Source organism: Camelus ferus, chromosome 1 (genome assembly GCF_009834535.1).
Source record: "Camelus ferus isolate YT-003-E chromosome 1, BCGSAC_Cfer_1.0, whole genome shotgun sequence".
Classification (NCBI taxonomy): Eukaryota; Metazoa; Chordata; class Mammalia; order Artiodactyla; family Camelidae; genus Camelus; species Camelus ferus.
Genome location: NC_045696.1, coordinates 104,155,035 through 104,182,781, shown reverse-complemented (window position 1 = coordinate 104,182,781; position 27,747 = coordinate 104,155,035). Strand labels below are relative to the sequence as shown.

General features: G+C 42.3%; 1 protein-coding gene and 1 long non-coding RNA gene across 3 annotated transcripts in view; one reads left to right on the top strand and one right to left on the bottom strand.

The window, feature by feature from the left end:
- LOC116665963 overlaps positions 1-24,449 on the bottom strand; it is a 163,740-nt gene extending 139,291 nt beyond the window's left edge. The window contains exon 1 of the long non-coding RNA XR_004322794.1: positions 24,306-24,449. This is a non-coding gene — a long non-coding RNA (uncharacterized LOC116665963). The remainder of the gene's footprint in view (positions 1-24,305) is intronic.
- Positions 24,450-24,599: 150 nt separating this feature from the next.
- The window catches only part of SLC25A36 (solute carrier family 25 member 36), a 35,517-nt gene continuing 32,369 nt past the window's right edge, over positions 24,600-27,747 (top strand). The window contains exon 1 of one of the 2 annotated variants that reach the window (XR_004322793.1): positions 24,600-24,878. Coding sequence is in view for 1 of the 2 variants with exons in the window: in XM_032487423.1 (XP_032343314.1) it covers positions 24,838-24,878 (41 nt within the window). In the remaining variant the exon portion in view is untranslated. The remainder of the gene's footprint in view (positions 24,879-27,747) is intronic. The other variant, XM_032487423.1, reaches the window with a different exon arrangement.

The window sequence follows — 27,747 nt, the reverse complement described above, 5'->3', positions numbered from 1 at the left end:
CTACTTCCAATAACCAGAGTTACTTAGTTACACGTTTCCAAACAAGATTATCATCTAACCCCAACCTGTTCACTCCTTTTCAGCCTGGAGATTACTTATCTATATCGAGGTTATTCATTCTTTGTCAGTGGTCAATTATTTCAAAGAGACTAGAAAACAAATTACAGCATACAAACATAATTACTATTACAAAACTCTTCAGAAAAGCAACAAGATGTTCTATATCCAGAATCAAAATAATTTTAACACCCTTTGACATATGAAATTCCATTTATGGGAATTTATCCAAAGGAAATAGTCCAGGAGAAGGAAGGAAATAATGGGCATAAAGATGCTGGATTATTCAGTGGAATATTAGTCAGGTCTTCATATCTTCATAGCAATATAAAAATTACTCAGGCTTTAAGGTGCAATTTTTAAAAATACAAAATTATGTCTGTACTCTTCTCATACAGCAGGAACTGCACAAAAATCATGTATGCATGCACATTGGAAGGAAATAATAAAGAACATTGTTTTGGTCCATCTCTCAACATCGAGTTCATGGCCTTGGGCAAGAACTTTGGCTCAACTGTAAAATGGATATATTAGTAATAACTATCTTTTAAGCATTTACTATGTGTCAGGCACTGTGTGTGCTAAGTGCTTTACAGACCTTACCTTATTTAACCCCTCAGTGACCCTGTGAAATAGGAATGACTTATCATCATTTTTGAAATATAGAAACTGAAGCCCAGAGATGTGAAGTGACTTGCCCAAGGTCACGGAGGAAGAGGAGATGTGGGATCCGAACCCAGATTCCTTCCCAGCTGATCACGGAGCCAGAGCTCAGGACTATCAGATTATAGTTGAAAAGGTAATTGTGAAAATTAAAGTTAATATGTAGAAAGCTTTTAGCATGTAGTATCTGCTACATAGATCTGTTTGCCTGGTGGATAACTGGGTAATGAAAAACACCAGCAGTAGGGGGAGGGGACTCCAGAAGGTGCCCAGCTGTGGAGGCAGCCCAGAAGGTCGGGGACCCAGAGAATAACAATGATGACAGCTAATTTACATTAAGTGCTTGCTTTGTGCCAGGCACTGTACTAATTGTTAACTCATTTAACCTTTGTAACAACCCTATGAAGTAGGTGGTATTATTATTCCCATTTCCTAAATAGGGGAATTAAAACACAAGAGATTAAGAAAACTGCCTGAGGTCACATAGCTAGTAAGTGGAGGAACCAGGAATCAGACCTCAGATAATGCCCGCATGCTTTGCCACCTTGCTATAGCTGACTCTGCAAGATTGTACCAACTGTTTTCCCCACAATGTGGTCATTTCACATCTAGGTGTTATCAGTGAATATATTCCCCATTTTGTTGAAAGTCCACTTACTATTGTTTATAGTGTTTATATGGCTTCTTTTAAAAAATAAAAATGTCTAAAAGTGGGCAAAGAACTTGATAGACATTTCTCCAAAGAAAATATACAAATGGCCAGTAAGCACATGAAAAGATGTTCAACCTCACTAATCATTAGGGAAATGCAAATCAAAAGCACAATGAGTTCCTATTTCACATCCATTAGAATGGCTATCCTAAAAATAATAACAGAAAATACCAAGTGTTGACAAGGATGTAGAGAAGGTGGAACCCTGTGCATTGCTGCTGGGACTGTATAATGGTGCAGATGCTGTGAAAAATGGTTTGGCAGTTCCTCAGAAAACTAAACATAGAATTACCATATGCTCTAGCAATTCCATCTCTGGGTATATACCTAAAAGAATTGAAAGCAGAGACTCAAATATTTGTACATGTTCATAGCAGCATTATTCAGAATAGCCAAAGGACGAAAGCAACCTGTTATGAGGTGAAACTCATTTGGCAAAGTCCTAACACCCAGCACCTCAGAACGTGACCATATTTGGAATTGGGGCCTTTAACAGGGTAAGTAACTTTAAATGAGGTCATTAGTGTGGGCCCTAATCCAACAGGACTGATGTCCTTATAAGAAAAGGAAATTAAGATACACACACACACACACAGGGGGAAGACCACATGAAGATACAAGAAGACTCCAAGTCAAGGAGTGAGGGCTCAGAAGAAATCAACCCTGTCGACACCTCAATCTTGGACTTCAAGTCTCCAGAAGTACGAGAAAATAAACTTCTCTTGTTTAAACCACCAGGTTGGTGGTACTTAGTTATGGAAGACTTAGCAAGCTGATAAACAATGAATAATCAGAATGTGTTACATACAGACAATGCAATATTATTAAGCCTAAAAAGGAAGGAAATTCTGACACATGCTACAACGTAGATGACCCTTGAAGACATTATGCTAAGTGAAAGAAGCCAGTCCCAAAATATTGTATAATTCCACTTCTATGAAGTACCTAGAGTAGTCAAACTCATAGAGACAGGAAGTAAAATGGTGGTTGCTAGAGGCTGGGTGAAGGGGGAAAAGGGGAGTTAGTGCTTAATGGGTATAGAGTTTCAGTTTGGGATGACGGAAAAGTTCTGCAGATGGATGGTGGTAATGGTTACACAACAACATCAATATACTTAACATCACTAAACTGTACACTTTAAAAAACATAACAATAAATTTTATGTTATATGTCTTCTGCCACAATTTTTTAATTGTTTTAAATTAAAAAATAAGAATTTCTAATAACAAAATAAAATGAAACTCATATGAGTACAATCAGGAGAACACTCTAGGTATCCTAAACAAAGAGACATTAATACCAGGAACTGGTTACAATGTGTTGTAAGGAACAAAAGAGGGAAATCAAAAGTTTAGCACCTGCAGGGCCACTACATACTAATCCTGGGACTAAAAAGAAAATGGTGCTGTCACCCAGAGCCCAGGAGCAGTGCACTTCTGAGGTTACCATACCCAGGCACCTGCACTGGCTGGCCACAGCTCCTGTCCCCACTATACCCAGAGGCCCCATCAGAAACTGGAGGGAAAACCGGCTTCTCCCTTTCCTTCACCTTCCAGTCTTTGGCCACTGCCTCCTATCAGAAGATCCTAACAGCAGCAAGCTGAGAAGTGATGCTGGGAAATGTCTGCAGGCTTCCAGCCTAGGGTTGTTGAGAGGGGCCAGGTCATTGATGACAGGCTCTACCCAACTCCTAAGTTTTTAAACAAAGTGATCAGAAAGAAGGGAGCAGCAATAGGAAAGAAAATGAAGTTTTGAAACTCAGAGAACTCCTGTGGACATGTGTTACCTTCTATCAACCCTGCCTCCAGTTTTTGTGGACCTGCCCAGTCCCAGTGTATGGAATTATGTGGGGTTGTCAATCAGGGAGGACATCCCTGCCTACTCCACAGGGGTGGGCCAGGGGACCCAAACCAGTCAGTCTCTCCCTTCTATCCCCTAGGGCAGTGATTAATTCAGGGATAGGCACAGGAGCCAACCAGGCCTATTCACAGCCATTTGGGGGAACTGCTGGGCAAAAAAAAGGATCTCTCACTTTAAGAGATCATAAGCTATAAGCCTGAAGGTGCTGGAATCATCTTCCTGCTAATGACGGAGGGCCTGCTTGGACTATAACATCAGCTTTTTTTTTTTAAGCTACTGTGTCAACTACTGGTTAGTGTTAGATGTGAGATAAATTTAAAGCCCTAAGGGCAGCTTCTTCTGCCTTTTTAAAAAGTTTTATCTTCAAATCTTTCTCATGTGAAATGCTGTTGATTCAGGTCTCCTCGCTTCAAGTTTACTGCAGTGGAATATTTATTCTTCACTCATTCATTTTTTTTTTTAACCCTAAATACAGGGTTAGCCAATTCAGTGACTCTCTTGTATAACACTCTAGAGTTACACTCAAGAGCTGCTCACGTGGTGCGGGTCCTGCACTATGGCCCTATAATTATATGCTTTGGGAACTTCTGTAAATAATTGCCTTGGATGGGATCCAAGCAGCTTTCTACTGAGCTCTGGTGTGTACATAAAGGTGTCTCTGTGACCTGCCAACTGTGTTTGTTTGCTTGGTGATGACAGAGGTCACCAAAGCTAGGGAAAACCTAGAAACCACAGCCTCAATTTTAGTCACTAGGTGAAAATCAGAATACCTTATGTACATTCAAATGCTTCCTGTGCCTATAGTTACCAATATGGTATTTGTATGAGTGGAATTCTTTCTGTTGCAGGTGATAAAAATGCAAATCAGACTAGACGCATAGGGGAATTTGTTGGCTTCTGTAAATGAATATTTTAGGTAAATCTCAGGCTTGATTGGACCTGGATGCAGGAATCTCTATTTCGAGAAGCTCTTGTCTTCTTTTTTCCAGACATCACCATGCTGTAATTCTGTTCAAGTATCTCAGGAAAACACTGGCCCAGTACATGGTCAGAGCACGCCTGGAGAGTGGCGTGCCACTTAGGAAAGCATTCTCCAATCAAGGAGTGAGCAAATGTAAGAGGAGGTAGGCGGTGACATTCCAAGGATGGGGTGCTGGGAGCCATCTTCCCCAGCAGAAAGAATGTTATCACTGATATTGTTTAGAATCATCTGTACTCAGTGATAATAAAAAGCTGACTATTAATCCATTTTTATCACTGTTTTTAAATTCTCTACAAACAGTGCTCCCCTCAGTTCCAGCACCCAAGCCAGTGGCTCCCACTGCCCTGCCTTTGGTGCATCACCAAATGTAGGAGTCCCTCCTGTCACTCAGCACACCTCCCCGGAAAGCTTGTCAGCTCCCAAAGCTTCACCTGCCACCTCCTGGCTGGTGGCTTCCGAATCTCTGTCTCCCCCAACGGCATCATCAGCTGCCAGCAGAACATTCCGACTTCAACATCCCACTCTGTCTGAACTCCACCGTGCCTCTCCCCCTGTGCTTCTGATCTCAGAAAATACATCTCCACAAGAGCTTAAGAGAGCTAGCACGAATGCATGAGATGCATCCCTAATCTTTCAGGCGAGCCAGCAAGAACCTCCCTCACACTGCCCCTTCTCCTGGGCCTCACAGAGACAAGGTTCTGTGCTGGACATCCTAAGGGGCTGACCGAATGTAGCCTGACATTGACACAGTTGTCTATTCACAAATCTCCCTCACAAACGTCCAAGACACAGAGAGCCTCTGCCTTCCCCAGCAACTCCCCAGACAAGAAAGGGAACAAAGCTCAAGTCACGTTCCACTTCTCGCCCTTTCCTCCCACAAGGACTCCTGCTCAAGCCCGGATGGCTCATCAAGAATGCCTGAAGCAGTTCTCTGAGCCGCCTCCAGTGTTGGCTGGGACCCACGGGGCCAGTGAAGACAGGTTTTAGAGGTAGGGGAGCCCTACAGAATTCAATCATTTCTGAAATTTATCTTCAAATCTGACCCCTAGATACCATAATTTCAATGGGATTATTTAGATTCATTTCCACAACACCCCAACGTTTACCCTTGCCAACAAGGCTAGTCCGTGCAGGATAGTCATTAAAATATTTGCCAAATGCCAAATAGTTTCTTTTACATTTATACTCTCATCTATTCGTCCTAATCACCCTGTGAGGGCTAGAAAAGTTAGTTCCCCACTTTAGAAAAGAAGAAATTAAAGCTCAAGGAAATTAGCATGACTTGGCTAAGATCCCTCAGCTGGTTACTGGGAGAGCCAGGACCCAAACTAGGACCAGTACGCCAAGGCCTCACGTGATACTCATTGACAGGGAGGCTGTCATCACCCTGGGCAGGGCTACTCCACTCACAAATGCCTCCCCCACGGGCCTGTCCCAGTAATCAAATTAGTGCTCTGGAGAGTCATCCCCTTTGAGTCACAGAGCTGAGCTGTTATACATTGGCTGGTGTGAATTCACTTATAAATTGCCTCCTGAGATCACAGCACCAAGGATGTTGGCATCTTGCCAGGAAGAAAGGAACGGTGCAGGCATGTTGCCAAGTGCTGACTGGGGAGACTGGGCTCCTTCAAGCACAGGGATTCCTAGAGTAGAACCAAGACCAGCAAAGAGACAGTAGGTGTGTCTTCTGGCTATGTCTACACTCTCTCCCTCCAGAGGTCAGATGCAAGCATGACCCACCTGGCTGTGTTCACTCACCTGCAATCCCAAGCAAAGAGGAGAAAGGACAAAAGAGATTATGTATGAAGTTGTCACCAACACTGGTGCTCCTCCCTAAAGTCACTGAGCTGACTCTGTTGTGATCTTAGAGAGACATCAGCACTTGCCTTGTTTCCAGCCATCCATTCATTCATATGTTGATTCAAACACCATTCCCTGAGCACTCCATGCTGGCTCCTAGGCAGCCAGAGAGACACAGCCATACCCTCCTGGCCATTGCTGACTTCCCAGCCTCTTCCTGAAACCACACCCCCTTGTCAACTTGGCCTAGAGTTTCTTAACCTAGGATCCACTGACTCTTGGAAGCAATCACTGGAACCCTTGCACATTTTTTATTTATGACTATGAATTTTTCTGGGGAACAGTCCTTTCCTTGGCTTCATCAAATACCCACAGAATGACCCAGTGCTTAGGTTATTACCAGAGCAATGCTGCAATGTTATTCTTCTCCAGAAAGTTCCAACAATGCCCAGTGTGCTGGAGATCCTTCCTGTTTGCAATAGCAGGGTCTATACAAGGAATGGGAGCACTAATGAACCAATCCTGTAGTTCAACTTTCTCTATATAATAAGTTCCTTCTTTAAATGAGGACTAATTTTATTCACATTTGGTAACAGGAAGCCAGAGCTGTCAACACAGACGTTTATACATGTCACAGAGGCCCTAAAATAGCACTTGAAGCCAGCCACTAGATTCCATAAAGCTGATGCCTTAATGGAGCCATTCTTCCCTTATTGCAAAACAGTCTCCACGTTGAAAAATATGTTGTCAACTGCGGCCAAGAAACGTAGGGTTTTTTGGGTTTTGGGTTTTTTTAATAGTAGCACTTCTGTCTTGCACGAAGAACTGTTTACATGGTATTTTCAGATTAATATTAGATTCGTTTATTTTCAGCAGAGTTTTAAGGGTGAGAGCCTGTTTCCTCTGTAGAAGTCAGATTAATTCACACTGTTTTCAAGAAATGAACCCAATCTGATTTGATAGCTTCCCTGCTGGTTGCTAGCTATACTAAGGGTTTTAGCAATTAATTTGGAAACCCAGCAAAATCATAGCAAGTGAAATAACATACACCACTTTACATGCAGAGATTCCTGATTCCTTAGCTACTTTTTTTTCCCTCCTGAAAATTTTCTGAGCTCAGAGCAGAGATTCACTTTGCAGCCTGCTTCCCAAAAATACGCAGTATCTTAAACAGCTGCTAAACAATTAGGAAAAGGCAGTTGAAATCTGTGAAGACAGGACTGACACAAAATAAATAGAAAGTAATGTAAGATGTAGGCAATTAAGTATTAAATTATGAAGGGCTGACTCAGAGTGCTATTTGAGTTCAGAGAATGGAGTTGGCAGTGTTGGTTTGAGTATTGTGATAGATTTGACATAGAGGTAAAAAATGAGTTGGCCCTTGAGAATAGATGGTAGTGATAATACTAAAACCAGTACCATCAGTAGAAATCAATCAATTGATCGATCAATCAAGTACCAATTTTTACTATCTATTGCTAGCAAATGCTTTGTATGAATTATCTCATTTAATCTTTGGAGCAACCCATTTCACAGATGAGAAAACTAAGGCTCAGAGAGGTTAAGGACCTTGGCCAATGATGGAATCAGGTTTTTCTGCAACCTAAGCCCCTTTTCTTTCAACCACACCATATATACCACCTGTTCAAGATGTGTCCAACAGCACCATTCCTCTTCTGAGGAAAACTGTAAACAGATTTTGGAATAGTAAAACTAGAGTAACAAGATTCAAGAAGAGCTATCCCTTGGCTGCACCTAGACTCTCAAAAGGTAGACATGGTTTGTTAGCTGAGCCAGAGAAGATCTGGTTATTCTGGCTCAGGGTGTGTCCTAAATCCCCTAAGGAGTGGATCAAGAAGTAGTAGTTAGTTCCATAAACCAGAAACAAAAGATGAGAAGCCAAAAGGAAAGCCCCACTCCCCAAAGACGAAGAGAGAAGGAAATTCCTAGCTTTCTAAGAGACCTGATCCAATGCTAAGGAAGTCCAAGTAAAGATGAGGGGCCCCAGTGAAGCCACATGGATGGCTAGGAAACTAAGTTTACACGCTGCTGCACCTAAGATCACAGGTCATGCAGTTCAGTTTAACCACAGGATATGTGGTCCCCAGCCTCCCAAATGGCCCTACTGATCCCATCACCCAGATTCACACTCTTGTGTAGTCCCCTCCCATATTGCCCCAAGGTCGTTCTGTGTGGTCAATAGCACATGATGAAAGTGATGGGATGTGACTCTCGGGATTAGATTACAAAAGACCATGGCTTTTTGTTGTTGTGGGAGGAGTGGTGTAATTAGGTTTATTTATTTTTAATGGAGGTACTGGGGTTTGAACGCATGCTAGGCACACACTCTACCACTAAGCTACACCCTCCCCGAACACCATGGCTTCTATGGGTTTTTTTCTTCCTTCTCTTTCTCCTCCCACTCCTTCTCCTCCTCCTCTCTCTCTCCCTCTCTCTCATTGAAGTCAGCTACCACATGGTGAAAAACTGAAGCTGGACAACAACCATGTGAGTGAGTTTAGAAGCAGACTCTCCAGTCTGAGTCAAACCTTCAGATGACTGGCCTAGGAAACAGTTTCCCTGCAAATGTGTGAGAGATTCTGAGTCAAAACCACCCAGCTAAGCTGCCACCAATTCCTGGCCTCAGACACCGTATGGGATGATAAACATTTACTGTTATAAGCTGCTAAATTTTATATGAGATCTTAGCTAGCTAATGCAGGGTAGGATGGGCCTTACAATCAGATAGAAGAGAAGGTTCTGAGAAATGCATCCCAACAGAGGACGATGAGCTGTGTGATTCTCCTGCCTCCACATCCCAAAGCTCACTCCCTGTTTGATGCTTCCACACAGACTATTCCTTCTGCCCGGGCCATCTTCCTGATATGTCTTCCTGTCCGCCTTTCAGGTCTGGGCTCAAACACCACCTCCAGCAGGAATCTCCCCTGATCATCTCAGCTGGGTGGGTTTCTCTGTTTTCTAGGATCCCACCATTCCTCCCCACCCCGTGCTTCCTTGTAACACAGCCATGGTTTGTTATGGCCTGTTTACTTGTCTGACCACCCCACTAATCTGCACAACTTGAGGGCAGGGCTGATTCCCATGTCTATCTAAGTACTTGGCACATAGAAGGTACCCAGGGAGGTTTAGAAGGACTTCTGGGAGCTCAGGCCAGCTCCCGGAGAAGAGAAACAAGCAACTTCAAAGCAAATAGTGAATGACTTGAAGAGCAAGGGGAGAATCTTTGGGACACACAGGAAAGGGGCTTCCTCTTAGAGAAGATGGGGGTCCAGTGCAGGGATCAAGGCAACCAGGCAGCATGCCTTAGAGTGGAAACACCATTCAGATGATTTGGGGCGCAAGGCCTGAGACCAGGAAGCCAGCTTTAGGCAGGACATAGCAATCCAACCAGGCCTGGACATTATGCCAACCCAAATGACCTTGGCCTAGAAGCCAGGCTGTCTTTATTTAGGATTCAGACAAAGCTGCCATGAGGAAAAGGAGCCTGGGGCCAGGTGTGAGATCAGCATGGTCAGCCAGTCTAATCTGGGACCAGGCTTTGGTTAATCAGAAACCAGGTTGCTAGATGATGCTTAGAGACAAGGCAGTGGAGGAGGGGAGCGGTGCCCAGGAAAAGTTTGCCATTTGCTTTCTTTTTAAGATTTCATTCCGGAAAACAGTTCAAACTCATAAGAAAGGGATTTTTCCTACACCTTGATCAAGGCACAGGAGTAGGGAAGGAGGCTATCTTGGGAATAAAAATCCTCCTAGATCCCAGTGCCCCACTATCCAACCTTGATCTGCCCAAATACGCTAAACCCAAGCACGTGAGGTCACGATCACCAGCTGCAGCAGCAGGGGTGGCAACAGCAGCGGCCCGCTAGCAGTGAAACCAAAGTTTGATGCTGCATCTCTCAGTCCCAGATGGGATCTGCCCTGCTAACATAAATCACTTCCTCCAGCAAGCCCAGCCCGCCACGATTCCCAGCCCAACATACAGGCCCCTACATCCCTCACCAGGCTCAGTTTTGAGACAACACAGGTTTACGTTTACACACTGTTTCAGTCAGAGTTTTTTAAGAACATGAGAAACCAAGTTGTAAGTATTTCCGCCAATTTGTCACTTGTTTTCTTCCTTTGTATGTGGTATTTTTTTGCTCTATAGAAAACTTTCATCTCTATTATCAAATGTATCTGTCTTTTGTTTTATGAATAATGCTGCTTGGCTCCACTTTTTTGTTTTGTTTCTGATGGTTTAATTTTTTAATAGCCTTTATTTTTTAGAGCTTTCTAGGTTTTAGATTGACAGCACAACAGAGTGGAAAGTAGAGAATTTCCATACACCTGCTGACTCCACACATGCACAACCTCCCCACTACGAACGTCCCCAACCAGAACAATACCTTTGTTATTGCTGATGAACCTACACCAACACAGCTTTGCCATCCAAAGAACATAGTTTACCTCAGATTTCTCTCATGGTGGTGTACATTTTATGGGCTTTGATAACTGTGTCATGACCTGTATCCACCATTATAATATCACGCAGAATAGTTTCATTGCCCTAAAAATCCTCTGTGCTTTGCCAGTTCATCTCTCTCTCTTTCACCCTCTGGCAACCACTGATCTTTTTACTCTCTCCATAGTTTTGCCTACTCCAGAATGTCATGTAGTTGGAATCATACAGTATGTATCCTTTTTAGATGGGCTTCTTTCTCTTAGAAATATGCATTTAAGGTTCTTCTTCTCTGTCTTTTCATGGCTTGATGGCTCTTTTTTTAGTGCTGAATAATATCCCATTGTATGAATGTACCACAGTCTATTTATCCATTCATCTAACAAAAGGACATCTTGGTTGCTCCCAAGTTTTGGCAATTTGAAGAAGGCTGCTTTTGTATATCCATGTGCAGTTTTCTGTGGGGACATGCGTTTTCAGCTCTTCTGGGTAAATATTAAGGAACACAATTGCTGAATTGTAGGGTAAGAGTATGTTTAGTTTTGTAAGAAACTGCCAAACTGTCTTCCAAACTGGCTGTACCATTTTGTACTTGCATCAGGAAAAAACAAGAGTTCCTGTTGATCCATATCCTCGTCAGCATTTAGTGTTGTCTGTGTTTTGGACTCCAACCACTCTAATAGGTGTATAGTGGCACCTCATTGCTTTACTCCACATTTCCCCTAATGACATATGATGTTGAACATCTTTTCATATGCTTACTTGCCATCTGTGTTTGGATCTTTTGCCCATGTTTTTTTCAGATTGTTCATTTTCTTATTGTTGAATTTTAAGAGATTTTTGTATATTTTGTATAACAGTACTTTATAAGATATGTGTATTGCAAATATTTTCTCCCAGTCTGTGACTTGTCTTCTAATTCTCTTGACTTGCTTTACCATTTCGTATTTAAATCTTTGATCCACCTGGAATTTATTTTGATCTAAGGAGTGAGATTAGGGGGTAGGAGGGTATAGCTCAGTGGTAGAGTGCCTGCTTAGCATGCAAAAGGTCCTGGGTTCAATCCCTAGCACCTCTGTTAAAAAAAATTAATTGATTAAGAATAAAAAATTTTAAGGAGTAAGACTGGGAATCTGAGTTTTGTTTGTTTTTTGCAGATGAGATAATCCCATAATCCCAACATGATTTATCAAATAAATCATTTTCCCCAACTAATTTGAAATGCCTCTTTTGTACCAAATTCCCATGTTTTGGGATCTAAAAAACAGAAGGATTTCTAAAATTTGTATCTAGTGGTTACTTAAAAGAAGAGGTGCCTATACACTACCTGAAACTTCCTCAAATATGACAAGGTACCAATGTCACGTTCATGTATGTGTTCACCATTTCCCGGAGTTTACTGGAAATGGTGGCTGTGTAAACTACATTGGACTGGAATTTTTCCCAAGGACAAATTGGGAGCTCCCTGAGAACACAGATCATTGATCTTTGAACTGTCTACTCTCTCAAACTGGTAATCCCCAAAGGGTAGCAACCCAGTTACCTCCTTTATCAGCAGGCCATCACACAATATAAGATGGTTATTCCTTTTGGAAGCAACAGACCCTTTTGCTACAACCATTAAGATGGGAATACCCAGGGCAGAGGCTGTGCCATCTCTGAAGATCATTGGATACCTGCCCACATACTGGCCACTCCCTCTTCCCTGTTGACTGTTTCTTAAAACTATTCCTAGCCCTGGGGCTCCAGAAGAGAAGGTGGCCAGTGTGTGCTGTGGCCGAGTGAAAATAAATACCACGTCTGTTTGGCGTCCACCACTGACATTCCTCCTGGCCAGCGGAAAACCACTTGTAGAGTAAGAGGTGGCCTCAGGTCAGGTTCACTTCCCCCGCTCAATGGTCCATGCAAAAAGAGGTCTTCAGCTTGACCTCTCCACATTCCATACCCCATCTCCTCCTGGACCACTTCTGCTCTCCCAGCATTGCTAGCTGCCGCCCTTCCCACCCTGGGCTTTTCCCTCCCTTTCTTTCCCTTTGAATATTTTGTTTTACTTTTCATAAAATAAGTGAGACAGAGTAGAGGATCATGAGATAGAACTCAGTTCAGAAACCAGAATTCAGAGGGTGAGGATGGGAGGGATTCAGTACTTTGAAGATTGTCATAACAGTCTTGTCATTGTCAAAGTAATATTGTCAAAGTTACTCACTGCTCTCCAGACTTTGTGTTAGCAAGAGCTCATGATTAATATTTCATAGAAAATAAATTAATAAAACATGCAATTAAATGTTTCTTTTCAGCAGCTCTATCTCATTAAAGGCCCGTAGCTTTAGGTGGGTGAGGCTCACTCTGCTGGCAGATCTGGATGGGCTCAGCTGCTTGAGGGAGGAAGGAGACAGCAGCCCTCCTCTGAGCCGGGCAGTGAGCAGTGAGCGGAGAGATCTTGGGAGGGCCCAGGGCAGGGGAAAAGCAGGATGCTGAAGGGGGTCAGACTGGGGTCGAGGGCTGGAGAGTGCATTTCCAGCTCTGATGCTCACCTGTGGTTTCACTAGAGCCCATGTTTCCTCATCTCTACAAGGATGGTGGCAATTCCCTCCCAAGGGACTGTCATGAGGATGAGATGTAACTAAATGTCGGGGGAGGGTATAGCTCAGTGGTAGAGTGCATGTTTAGCATGCACGGGGTCCTGGGTTCGATCTCCAGCACCTCCATTAAAAAATAATAATAAAAATTTAAAAAAACAAATGAATTAAATTTTTAAAAAAGAAACTTCACGTAAACCAAGTATCTGTCATATAGTCAAGGCTCAATGAATGGCACTTATTATTCCAATCAAATTATCCAAGACTCATTGGAATGACTTCACTTCACTCATGGAAAGTGTTCTTAAATTAGCATCTTCGACTCACCACAATGATGAGGAAGACTCTTGGTTGAAAATTACATTTTAATGAAAAGTATCATGGACCTGCTTCTTCCTCCCCATTCACCTTCTCTTCCCCTCACTCCAGTCAGCTTCCTCTGAGAGCACTCAGTCCAAGCCACCAACTTCAAGAGCTCCCTAACACATTTCTTATTTCCTTCCTTGCTCTCCTTCCGTCCAGCCTCCACACATTAACAGAGTGATCTGAAATTGAAAACTGGGTCTTTGCTCTACTATGCTTAAAACCCTCCAGTGGGTTTTCATCTCACTTAGAACATGTGGACGATGTCACCTGCCAGATCAGTAAACAAAGGATGTTGTGGCCATCAAGCCAGTGGCCACAATTCAGTGCTGCCAACCTGACTGTGCACCCTGAAGAGATTCAGGATGGAGAAAAACAGGATACTGCACCAGATAGTGAAGGGACATATCAAAGGAATGATTTCAATGGGCCCAGATTCTTACATCTTCCTATACATAAAAAGCCCTAAATTCATTAACTTGAGATGCCTGGTCTTCTTTAATTAGCAGTAATCTTTTGATGTTCAGTTACCTGGTTTTTTGTTTGTTTGAACTCATATATCCTAACTCCTCCCTTACCTTTTCAGAGCAGTCTCTCAGAGCTATCTGAGAGGAAGTCCATCAAATACAATATAACTCTCAACTTTTAGGTTGTGCTTGGTCTTGGTCAACAAATAAAATCCTTGGCATGATCTACAGGTGCCATCACGTACATGATCTGGCTCTTGGCCACCCATCCAACTCCATTTCCAACCAGTCTTCTTGCTCATTCTGCTCCTGCCCCACCGCCTTCCTTTTTCCTTCAACTCACTCAGAGCTTTTCCCCCTGCTATTACTAGAAATGCACTTCACCCCTGTTACCGGCTGAATCATATCCTCCCAAAATGTGTATGTCGAATTCTTAACCTCCAGGACCTCAGCACGTGACTGGATTTGGAGATAGGGCCTTGAAGAGCCAATTAAGGTAAAATGAAGCCATATGGGTGGGCCCTAACCCAGTAAGACTGGCATCCTTACATGAGATTAGGACAGGGTCACACACAGACTGAGAGACGATCGTATAAGGACACGATGAGCCAAGGGGAGAAGCCTCAAAAGAAACCAACCCTGCCAACACCTTGATCTTGGACTTCCAGCTTCCAGAGTTGCAAGAAAATTAATTCCTGTTGTTTAAGCGAGCTGGTCTGTGGTATTTCATTCTGGCAGCTCTAGGGAACTAATGCAACCCTGTCTTCACATGGCTGATTCCCTCTCTTCACTGTCAAGTGTCCACAGAAGCATCATGTCCTCAGAGAGTACACCCCTAACCCCTCAGCCTAAACTACATCTTCCCGTCGTTTGCTTTTCTTCACAGCAAAATCATTTCACAGCATGAAATTATTTTATTGGTTGACCAGCATATTAGTCTGTTGTACACCAGAATATAGGCTCCATGAGACCATGCATCTTGTCTGTCTCGATGCTCTGATAGGACAGTACCTGGCATAGGGTAGGCACGTGGAGAATATGTATTGAATGTCCACGATGCCAAGTGTCCATGAGGCTACAAAGACAAAGATGAAATGGTTCCCAGCCTGGGGAAGTGTGGGGCCCGGAGTGAGCCAGGAATCCTGGCTTTCAGGGAGTGCATGGGCCGGGGGAGTGGACGGGGCACAGTCTAGAGAGGCCAGCACAGAGCTGTGGAAGCACACAGGAGGGGCCGGAGGGATTGGAACATGTCTGAAAGCCCAGAGGAGTGAAACAACTGTGTGAATGTGGGCAACACAGCAATTCAGCTGGCCTAGAGGGATCTGTGCTGATAGGAATGGGTGGGAAGACGGGAGGGAGGGCAAGACAGACTTCACCATAAAGTGCCAAGCTCAGGGAGTTGAACTTTCTTCTCTCTCTCCCCACTCCTCTGTCTCGTTCTCTTTCTGTCTCTCTTTTATTTTCCTTCCTCTTCTTCTTTTTCTTTTTTTTTTTTTTTAAGATTTGTTTTCTGTTTTTGAGGGGGAGAGGTAATTAGGTTTTTGTTAATTTTTAATGGAGGTCCTTGTCTAATTAGCTATAATTTTGTTCCATTAGCAGATGCTTTAGGATTTATAGTATATATCTTTAACTTATCAAAGTTTATCTCCAAATGATAGCGTACTTCTTTGCATAGATATAAGAAACTCATAACTACATTTTGGCTCATATGTTTCTGCTTCTTTGCATGCCTGGTAATCTCCGCATGCCAGACATTGTGGATTTTACCTTGTTGGGTGCTGGATATTTTTGTACTCCTATAAATAGTTTTGAGCTTTGTTCTGGGATGCATTTAATTATACACAGTTTAATCCCTTCACATCTCACTTTTAAATGTATGAGGCAGGACCAGAACACAGTTTAGTTGGAGGCTAATTGCTCCCCACTAGTGAGGCAAGACCTTTCTGAATACTCAACCCAAGGCCCCATGACTTGTGAAATTTTCCATCTAGACCGATGGGAACAGGCACTATTCCTGGCCCTATGTGAATGCCAAATACTGTTTTCTCTAATTCTATGAGGTGGATTTTTCCCTGCCTCAGGTTGTCCCTCATGTACATACACTGAGCAGTACTCAGTTGAAAATTTAAGGACCCCCTGCAAATATCTGGGGTTCTTGGTACTGTGCCCCTCAAACCCAAGCTGCTTTGGTCTCCCTGGACTCTCAGCTGCGTGTCCTCAACCCAGAGAGTCTGCCAGGCTCTGCCTAATTTGCATGTTCCTGGGCTGTAGCCTGGAAACTCTCTCCAGGCAATGAACTGGGGCAATATCTTCCAGTAGCTCATGGTGAAAAAGAATATGAAAACAAATATATGTATATTCATGTATGACTGAAGCATTGTGTTGTACACCAGAAATTGATACAACATTGTAAACTGACTATACTTCAATTTAAAAAAAGACTAAAAAATAAATTAATTAATTAAAAAAAATAAGATCATCTAAGAGAGAACTTTGCTTTATAACCAGTGGACTAACAGCATAGAAAGCCCTGATGTCAACACAAATCATCTTACGCTTTCAGGTTTATATTAAATTTTGTTTGATATGTCATTCTATATGCCAAGACACATCCAATCTCTCTGAAGGAATCTTGCTGTGAGGCTCATATATCTCTTAGCTCTGATTTCTTGTTTTGCTAAATAAGTTTCATTCATGGATCAGCTCACTTTACACTTCCTTTTTCCCTCTCTCTCTTTCGTCTCATACTAGACACTGAGGATGTTTCTTATTCCAAATTGTGCTCATGGATATTAGACATTTATTGAGAGGTTTACACTACTGAAATGGAATGAATGAATGATACAAACATAGATGAATACATTTTAAAAAAATGATAGGGGAGGAGCCTGTATATACATGAAATTTTTGGCTGGGAAATACACAGAGTCAAGCATAAAAAGATTACTGCTAATCACAAAGAACAGACATCTCAAGTTAATGATTTTAGTGCTCTTCTATGTATGGGAAGATGCAAGAAACTGACATCACTGAAATTCTTCCTGAGATGTGCATCTTAACTGTGTAGGGGCCCAGATATCTAAAAACACAGAATGCTTCCAGCTTTTTCCATTCTGAATTTCCCTCAGGGCGCACTGGCACTGTGGGCTGTGACGGAATGATGAGCACTGTCCTTTGTTCTTTTTGTTTACAGTGTCATATATTTTGCCTGGTTTTTAATGCTATTTCTGATCCCTGTTACTCCATTTTGTTTGGAACTGAAAGTCTTACAGAGCCAAAATTAGGGAAAAGCTGAGAAAACAACTTTTAAGTATTTCCCAGTCAATGAAAAGACAAGAAACAAACTGTTTAGCTGTGGCCAAGAAATTGGATGGCAATGGTTTCACTGACCTCCTGAAAGACAACATTAAGAGATTCACTGAGGAGCAGAGAGAAACATTAAGTACAAAAGGTTCTTAGTATCTCATACTTCTGGGAGATGTAAAGGCTTTTCCAAGGTAATTCTGACTCCAGGCTGTGGAGCCTTCACTTCCAGCCTTGACCTTTGACCTAACCCAAGTGCAATGTTCCCCAGCCCTTATCTCCGTTTCTCTTCTGTTCACTCAACTACTAAGCAGCATAAGAGGGCACTGCCTGGGGTCGAGGCTGGAGAAGATAGGAAAGCCACTGAACCGGTTCTGGGGTTGGGAGTGTGTATGTGTGGAGGGAGAACCCAAACTCCAGGGAACTGGCCACTTACGAAATAAAACTGTTATCACACTCTATTCCCCACCAAATATTTGTCAAGTGCTGCTTTACGCAGCATTGCTGCCAAACCAGAAGTCTATCCTTTTAACTTTTGGCCCTTGACTCTGGGCACTGATCCAGTGCTAACTTCTTGCCAGGTACTATTCCAGAGAGAAAAGATCAACTACACTTTTTGGCTTTGGGGGCTGAAAGACTCAAGCCATTAGAGAACACTCCAAGTGCAAATTCTAGTTTTTCATTTTCAGACTTAAAAAGCCCATAGGATACCCAGCACGATGAATGGAGAGACTCCACCACCATCATGGCACTTTGTGGTGAAATTTCCCAAAACCAGGAATGAAAGAAAGAACCTAAAAGGTTAAAAGAGCATAAAAAACATGTTATATACAAGAACCAAAGCTACAGATGGAGTCAAACTTCTCAATATTAGCTCTGGGTGCTAGAAACCAATGGGACAGTGACTTCAAAAGACAGAGCGAAAATAATTTTCAATTCAGAATCCTATGCTTAGCCAAATTATCTAATATGAAGATAAAATAAAAGCATGCAACATATAATAATGATAATAATAATAATAATAATAATAATAATGATAATAATACCTTCTACATATCTTTCCTTTGGCAGCTGCTGAAGAATGTACTTCACAGAATACAGTAGCAAATAAAGAAAAAGAAAAGTCAAAAAACATGAGTTCCAGGAAACAAGTAAGAGGATGTAAATCCCAGGATGACAATCGTGCAGCCAAGAAAGCAACTAATTCAGGCTGGAGCAAGAGGATGGAATAATTCAGAAGAGAGGTCTCCAGAGAAAGGGGAAAAAATGGGATTAATAGACTGATATTAAAACATTTAGAAAAGCAACATTTTTAGGCCATTGATAGATATGAAGCATGTGGAAAAACTGAAGGATAGGTAAAGAAAATTAAGCAAAGGGGAAAAACGCAATTATTAACCAAGAAAAGTAAAAAGTTGTACAAGAACAGCATGTATACCATTTGGCTTTGCAGGGGACAAAATTAACAGACATGATAATAAGATAAATAATTATTGATTTAACTAAAAAATTGTGACACAACTTTGAGAAGAGGGAGCGGGGAAAGAGGGAAATACAGGAGTGGAGTCGGAAAGCTACGTCTGCATCTCTTACAGCCTGAGGTATAATAGAGAACACCTGAAATCAGGAGATCAAGAAAAAACAGCATGAATTGCTAGTATTGAGAAATATGGAACTAAAGAAAAAGTAAAAAGTTAAAAGTTAAAAGCAGTTACCTATAGGAGTGAAAATGAGACAGTGAGGAAGTCATTATGACTTTTCAAATGCTATATATTTACTTTTTTACAATGATGTGCAGTGCCTGTTCTATTTTTTTTAATTCTGGTAAAATTTCCATAACATAAAATTTACCATTTTAAGCATGTCTGAGTGCATGAGTCAGTGTCATTAAGTACATTCACATTAAGCAACCACCACACTATCTCCAGAACTTTTCCATCACCCCAACCTGAAACTTCATACCCACCGAACACTAACTCCCCAATCCTCCCTTCTCCCAGCCTCTGGGAACCACTGTTTCACTTTCTTTCTCTAAGAATTTGACTATTCCAGGTACCTCATATAAGTCAAATCCTATAATATTTGTCATTTTGTGACAGCTTATTTCACTTTAGCATAATATCTTCAAGGTTCATCCATGTTGTAGCATGTGTCAGAATGTCCCCACTTTTTAAGGCCAAATATTCCATTGTATGTATATATCATATTTTGTTTAGCCATTCATCTGACGATGGACACTTAGGTTGTTTCCACCTTTTGGCTATTTCAAATAGTGCTGCTATGAACACTGATGGGAATGAATCTATTTGAGTCTCTGCTTTCAATTCTTTTGGGGATATATCTAGAGATGGAATTACTGGATTATATGGTAATTCTTTGTTTAAATTTTTAAGAAACTGCAATACAGTTTTTCACAAAAGCTGCACCTTTTTATATTTCCACTAGCAATGAAATGCACAAGGGTTCCAACTTTTCCACATCCTGGCCAACACCTGGTATTTTCTCTTTTTGTCTGTTTTGTTTTGTTTTTATAATAGCCATCTTAATGGATGTGAAGTAGTATCTTATTGTGATTTTGGTTTGCATTTCCCTAATGATTAGTGATGTTGGGCAGCTTTTCTTGTGCTTATTGGCCACTTGTATATTTTCTTTGGAGAAATGTCTATTCAAGTTCTTTGCTCATTTTTTTTAATTGGGTTGTTTGTTTTCTTTTATTACTTTGAGATAAAAACAAAGCATTAATATTAAAAGCAAGATTCAAATGCCAACAGGAAAGTTTCAGATTCAAAACAGGAACCCTTGGTAAGACCCTTAGATGGTTTCTTAAATGGGAGGCAGGGCACAATTTCTGTATTACCACAAACTATTGTTGAAGTCCCAGGCATTGCTCACACAAAAGTGTGTTACACCCTTATCTCAACGAAGTCTATCCATTTCTTTGCAAAGTCTCACTACCTTTCTAATACTCTTGTCCTGGAGGGTAGGAAAAGTTGGCCGATTTTTGTTTTGGGTTTTTTTTTTTTTCCCCAAGCTTCCTGAGACACAGTCCTAAATTGCTCCCTGAGGGACAGCATTTCCAACAAGCTAACTGAATCCTTCTGGGGAAATCCATTTCTACCAGCTCCTAATCTATTTCCATGGCCAGCTCTGCTCATCACCTGTGTATCAAAGGAGAGCCTTCAACCACAATTGGATTGAAATGTTACACAGGGTGGCTGATGGGAGTGGTGGCTCAATGGGACATCAAACCTGCATTTGGGAGCAACTACTCTCCAGACTCCTCTGCGGGCTCAGACAGAAGTGCACATTTTACCGTCTGGGCACCACATCTTCTTAAATTCCTCCAAAGCCCCCCAACTTTTTTCTTCTAAGAAACTATAGCTAATATTCTCAATAAACCAATAAACAATTGAGATGGTGCAGAACAGAGGATGAGAGTAGACTGTGGAGCCAGACTCCCTGGGTCTCTGTCCCAACTCAGCTACTTGCTCCTTGAATCACCCTGACAAATCCTCTAAGCTCTCTGTACCTCAGTTTCCTTATCTGTAAAATGTACCCCCTTGAGTTCCAATGAGGATTCATTTAAATACTTGGAAAGTGCTTCCAACAATACCTAGCATATGGTGAGTACTGTGCAAATCTAAAGCTCTTTGAGATGATTACCATCACAGCACTGAGTACCGAAAAGGACGCTTACCCAACTCTAACCAATGATGTCCTCTGATGAGTAGGATTTAGGAAGGGAGGTTGATGTGAGGATTTTAATTTCTAACTCATGCACCTCTGTAGTGGTTGAACTTATTACATTTTATTACAAGCAAAATAAGGAAAACAATTTTAAAAAATGGCATCTGGCTAAGAGCATATAAAACAATCTCTCTGAACTTCCCACTGAAATATCAAAGAAAACACAAAGATTAGGGAAAAAAAATCCTACCCAAATATTTAAAACTAATGTTTCCAATCTAAGGCTTGAAATCTAAATGAATTTTCTGTACCTACAAGACCAATAGAACCTAAGCCCCCAGGAAAAAAGGCATCACTGATCCATCTTGCTCCCCTCACAAACGGATAGCTATTAAGAACTTTTCTTCAGCCCACAGAAACTAAAATTTGAGGTCAATATCAATCAGGAAATAGAGTAGCAGTCCCCTCTACTTCACAATGAGCTTGTTTGTTTTGAAGCAAGCAACAAGTTGCTGCCACCCTTTCCCCATCAGTTTCTTTCTATAGTCAGTTTTTTAAAAAACTACAACTCCCAGAAGACCCCTGGGCAGGCACGGGGCGACGGGGTAGGGGGCAGAGGGCAGGGGCAGGAGGAGGAGGTACAGGTAAGCCTGACACCAAAGCTAGGGCTTAGCCCCACCCACCCTGCCCTAAAATCATTCTGGAAAAGCACCCGAAAGCTTGTTTGTTTAAGGGGCAAGGGCTCAAGAAACCTCATCTCTGTGCTGGTCTTGAAGGAATCACTTGAAGACATTGACCAACAGGAATGAGGTAAGAAACTTATAAAAGAGCTGGCAGATGTAAGTGCTGTGGGGCCTCCACAAACATGCCAGGCAACTCAACCCTGGAATCCCACAGAGAATGATGAGAGTGAGGGCCTCAGCAACCACACCCCAGGGGGTGGCCCATGACCTACCGGCCAGCATGTGCAGGGGGCAGAGTCTCCTTCCACGATGGCATCAGAAGGAGGTTCAAAAGGAAATGGTCACATTAAGAACTCTTATTGCTTTTATGGGAATAACTTACTGCACGTAAGAACTCTGGTTACCTCCTTACCAGTTTCAGAAGCTAAGTTAAATGTAATTACTATGGCATTCACTATGCCAAATACATGGAGCTACAGTCATTGTCTTAAAAGAAATACATCTAAAATGGTGAGGTCACTTTGGAAAACAGTCTGGCAGTTACTCAAAGGGTTAAACAGTTATATGACCCAGCAATTCCACTCCCGGGTATATACCCAAAAGAACTGAAAACATGTCCATGCTGAAACTTGTACACAAATATTTATGGCAAGATTATCCATGATAGCCAAAAAATGAAAACAATCCAAATGACCATCAGTTGAGAATGGATAAACAAAATGTGGTATATTCATACAACGGACTATTATTCAGTCATAAAAGGGAATGAAGTACTGATACGTGCTACAATGTGAATGAACCTTGAAAGCATTATGCTTAGGGAAACAAACCAGACACAAAAGGCCACACATTGTGTAATTCTACTTATATGAAAAGTCCAGATTAGACAAACCCAAAGAGATAGAAAAGAGATTAGTGGTTGGCAGAGGATAGGGAGAGAGGGGAATGAGAGTGACTGCTAACAAGTATGGGGTTTCTTTTTGGGGTGAGGAAAATATTCTGGAATTAGGTAATGGTGATGGCTGTGCAACCATGAGAATATACTAAAAACCACTGAATTGTGCATTTTAAATAGGTGAATCTCATGGCACATGAAAATACCTCAATAAAACTGTTACAAACAAATAAAGAAACTTTCCCTCTCCAAATATTAATACAACAGTTTTGGGAAAGTACAGCCAGGGTGTCGATTTATATTTCTACTTTTCTGAGTTGTTTTTGTTTTTGTTTGTTTGTTTTTCAAAATTTCCCCCTCTAATGTGCAGCTCTTACTTCACCAACTGAAGCTCTGGAAACAGAGACACTCCACTGGATTCATATCCAGGCTCCTTCTGGATGAACCAGATAATCTTGGGCAAGTCAATTATTCTACATCTCAGTCTTCTCATGAAAAATTAGGAGGATAAGATGGATGAGCTCATAAGGTAGTTGTGAGAGTTTCATAAGAGAATGCTGTAAAACACTTAGACCAGAGCCTGGCATATTATTAAGTGCTCAAGAAATATCAGCTGTTGCTGTTTTTGTTATTAAGTATACAAGGCAGTAAAACAATACTACTAACTTTTGTAGGTAGCTCTTATGTAAGCACTGCTATAGTGCTTTACATAATTTTAAGATGTTTGGTCCTCACAAATACCTTGTGTGGTAGATACTCATGCCCATTTTACAGATAAGCATTTACTGTGGTCTGGATGAACCCTTGCCAGTGGCATGCAGTCTGTACATTTTGTGGGAATTGAGGAGCAGGTAAAGAGCATAGAGAGCTGAGGCAATCAGGGAGGACTCTGTGAAGACAGTGGCCCTAGAAAGAAAGGAAGGTAGGCCCTGGATAACCCCACATGAGTGGGAAAGGGTGATGAGGGCCTTGCTGGTGAAATGGAACTTACCAAACAGAGAAGTGGAAAAATACTAATATTTGTTCATTGTGGGTGACGAATACAGATTGTGTTTATTTATTTATTTTATTTTATTTTTATGGAGGTACTGGGGATTTAGCCCAGCACCTCGTCCTATGCAAGCACTTTACCATTAAGCTATATCCTCCCCTAGATAGTGTTATTTTCTGCACTTCTGCACCTTCGAAATAACGAATCAACAAAAATTTAAAATATTTAATCAACATGTTCTAAAGGAACAAAAGACTTTTTTTTCCTTCAGTCTTTGACCTCCTTACGCATACATATAAGAAACAATGGCTGGTTAGAAGAATGAGTAAATGCTAGTTCTTTTTTTATTCTTTCGTAAGTAAACTTATATGTTTTAATTCTATTTGCCTACTTAGTCACTACTCCTTGGAGATTTTTTTCTATATGGATCTACCTAACCCGTTGTTACAATTGCATAATACTCCACAGTAGGAATGTTCCATGATTTATTTTCCCATTCTCCTACGGATCACAATTTTCCACTATTACAAGCATTGTTCTAAAACACTGTACTGTTGTTTGAGACCCTGTACGAGTATCCTTGTACAGCCTTTTCGTGCAATGTTTCAGCGTTACTCTGAGGTAGATACCAGGAAGCGGAAATGCTGGGTCATAAATCCAATTTTTAAAACGTGAATCAAGCAGCGGGCAAATGGCAAATTTCTATACCTCCCTTTAAATTTTGCGGTGAATTTAAAACTGCCTTTAAAAAAAAAAAAAAGTAAATCAGAGACTGGGCACTCTCGCGCCCCTACTCCGTTTGCGTACCGGGAATCCAGGCGGTTTCTCACAGAATCTGGGCCGGGAGCGTGGAGCTCGGAGCCGCGCGACCGCGTGGGCCCAGGCCGCGCCGGGTGCAGCCTTCCGCGCCCGCTGGGAGGTGCGAGGGCCCGTTGACCTACTACCCTCCGGGCACGCGCCCTAGCCCCGCCTCCCTGCCGCTTTCATTGAGAAACCCCTTAGCGATCACGTGAAAGAGGCATGCCGGCTTCGTGACGTCACGCAGAGCGGACCAATGGGAGCTTCTGTTTATGTCGGGGGGGGGAGGTTGTCGGAATATTCACGCCCCCACCGCCGCCGCGCTGCCCCCGCAGCGCCGGTGGTGAGCGCCCAGCTAGAGCGGGAGGCGGCGTGACTGCAGCGCCGCGGGAGGGCCGCGCTGGTCGCCTTCTGCAGCCGCGTCTCCGTCAGCTCCCGATCGCCGTCACTGGGGCGCCGCGCGGCTCCAGTGCGGGACGGAAGCTGCGGGCGGCTAGATCCGCGTCCCGCCTCAGCGCCGGGAGGACATGCGGGAGAGAGAATGAGCCAGAGGGACACGCTGGTGCATCTGTTTGCCGGAGGGTACGTCCCAGGCGGGCTGGGGCAGAGACTTGGGCAAGATGGGTGAAGGGGCTTCAGCCCCGGGGGCTGAGAGGGCGAGGCCCGGGTGGGGACCGGTGACGGTGGATTGGGGGTGCGGCCCGGGCGGGAAGTGATGAGGGACTGGGCCTGGGGGAGCCAAGGGGGCTGAGGCCCCGGCGAAGAGGGCTGGGAGGAAGAAGCTGGGTGGGAAGTCAGGCTTTGGACCCGCGGAGCCTGAGCGAGGCCTAGGGAGTGGCTGGCAGGGCTGGGGTCCACGCAGGCCCAGGCCCCGTGCCGCGGCCTAGCGGGCAGCGAGGAGGCGGGGAGGCGGGGAGGAGCGTAGCTGCAGGCCTCACGCAGGTTGCTGGGCCGGGGAGATGTTGGGGGAGCGGGAAGTGCGGAGGCCGAGGACAAAATGGGCGCCGGGCCTCCTCCTTCCCTCCGTGGGGCTCAGGCTGCGGGGCCGCCTCACGTCGCTCACGCCCCACCTCGGACCTCGGGCAGCTGATTTCCGGGCCCTGCTCGGCCGCGGTGGGTCGTCATGGGGCTTCCGGCACCAGCCCCGAAGGTTTTGAGGTTCTTCCGCACGCAACAGCTGTAGGTTTCAAGCTCTTGGAAAATTTCCTTCCCGAGCTTTCCCAGCTTGCGAGCTACGGTGCAAAGCCGCGGTACCTTTGGGATCAGATTCTTTCCCTGAAAACCAGCCCTGTAGCACACCCGCGGCTTTTCGTTTGCTTAAAGGAGAAAGTGGGGGGAGGGAGAGGTCAAATGCTTTGGCAACAGTTACTGTGTGTGTAAGATTCGGACTAAACCTAAAGTCTTAGTTCCCTGCTTGCCAGCTTGAGTGCTACAGAGCTTTTGTTCAGGCAATTTATTCTCCTTTTTAGGTTCTTTCCAAATTATTTGGAGAACCGTAGCAATTTTAAGTTTAGGAGTTCTTATCTGTAGAATCCTAAAGAGTCATCGAAAATGGCTGCGGTGAATTATACTGAGGCTCTTTTTTTGCTTTTATGACCATATAAAGTCGCATTCTCTTAAGGCATACAATTTTTTTTAAAATAGACTAGTTTAAGAATGTTAAAGTAATACACGCGGTTCTACTCGCAGTGTCTTAATTTGAGTTATACGTATGAACTCTTATTGCCAGTGATGACAGTAGTTTTCTTGGGTTGGCACATTCATTCAACAAACATTTATTGTACACCAATTATAGACCAGCCACTGTTCTGGCATTTAAAAAAATACTTTTAATTTGTGAGACTCAATTTAGACTGAGTTTGCTTTCCGTATTTCTGATACGTTGCCAGTGATATTGGCAAATTAAATCATTTTTTAAAAAATTATTAGCCATCTAGATGCTCCTGTAAAGATGTCTTTTATGCAAATAATTGGATTCCCTCCTGTAGTTAGATCACAAGGTAATTCCTAAAAGTGTGGACACCACACATCTACTCCTGGCCACTATTTTAATTGCTACTCGTAGCCACTATTTTATTTGAGTGAAAAATGGACAAACTCTTTGATATTAGTTGCTTCACCTATAAAATGAGGAAACTGTACTATATGATCTCTAAGGCCCTATCTAGGTCCTAACATTTACTCTGCATTCGAGAGTCAAATACCAAGTTTTATTAAAAATGAGGTACATTTATTTGAAATGTTACCTTGATTGCACTACCCAGTTTGGATTGGGGTTATCAGCCACTTTGTTACTATTAATACATGTAAAGTCTCTTATGGTTAGCTTTTTCTTTAAAAACAAGAATAGGAAATTTTTGTAGCATCTAAACACAAATAGATTTAGGAGCCCCCCCTACCTCCCTCAACCCCCCCCCCAAAAAGAACCTAGCATGTGCAGGTTATTTGGAGTATTAAATGAGGTACTTGTATGTATGGCCTGATACAAGATAGGTGCTCAGCCTTATGAATTCCCTTCCTTTGCATTTCTTCTTGATTGTATTTTTATATATGGTTGTGTAAGTCATTTCAATAAAACTTGGCTTATCTTTTTTAGAGAAACATTAGAACTAGGAAGGGTGGTAAAGATCATCTGGTTTAGCCCCTTCAAAAAATGGAAAAATACCAAGGTGTAAAAAATCGACTTACCCAAGGTCAAACAGCTTTTCAGACACGTAAAGTGAGAGGTAAACAATCACTAAAGACTCTTCTGGCTCTATATTATATAAAATCAATGCTGTAAAATATTTTGGAAGTCTGTATGCTGAACATTGTAGAAATACAAATTGGGTTGTGTTGGTAATACTGTTCTTAACTGAAGACATCTAATATATCTCAGAATTTTGTATTTAGGCAGTCATTTTTAGGATGTTCTTCATAGAAAACTAGATTTCATTTTTTTTTATCATGATAGAATTATGTAAATTAGGAGTTAGGAAACTTTTTTGTTACTTTAATAATAACCAGATAGAGAAAAGGAGAGAGATCTTTATATTAGTCACTGTGCAAGAACCAAGTAACTTTTCACAGTGACATTGAATCTTCGACAAAATTGTCTTAAAATGGAGCCTTTGAATTGTTTTCCTGATGATTATAATAATTGTGTTTATTCAAATATGTGTTTATCAGGATCTCAGATTTCTAAAATAGCCTTGTAGCTGTATTATTAAATCAGGAAAATTTGAAACAGACCAGCACTGTACCTTGGGTCTGGGTGACATACTCACATGCATAACTCGTGCTTTCTTTAACATACCCTTTGGTCCCATTTTGTTTTTGCCAGGGTTAATATTCAGAGTTTATAAGGTCATTGGTTAGGTTGATTGAATTATGGAAGCTACTCATTGCAGTCTGCAAAAAGGATGTAAGTAAGATTTAATTTTAGTTGTACTTTTAATTACACTATATGTTT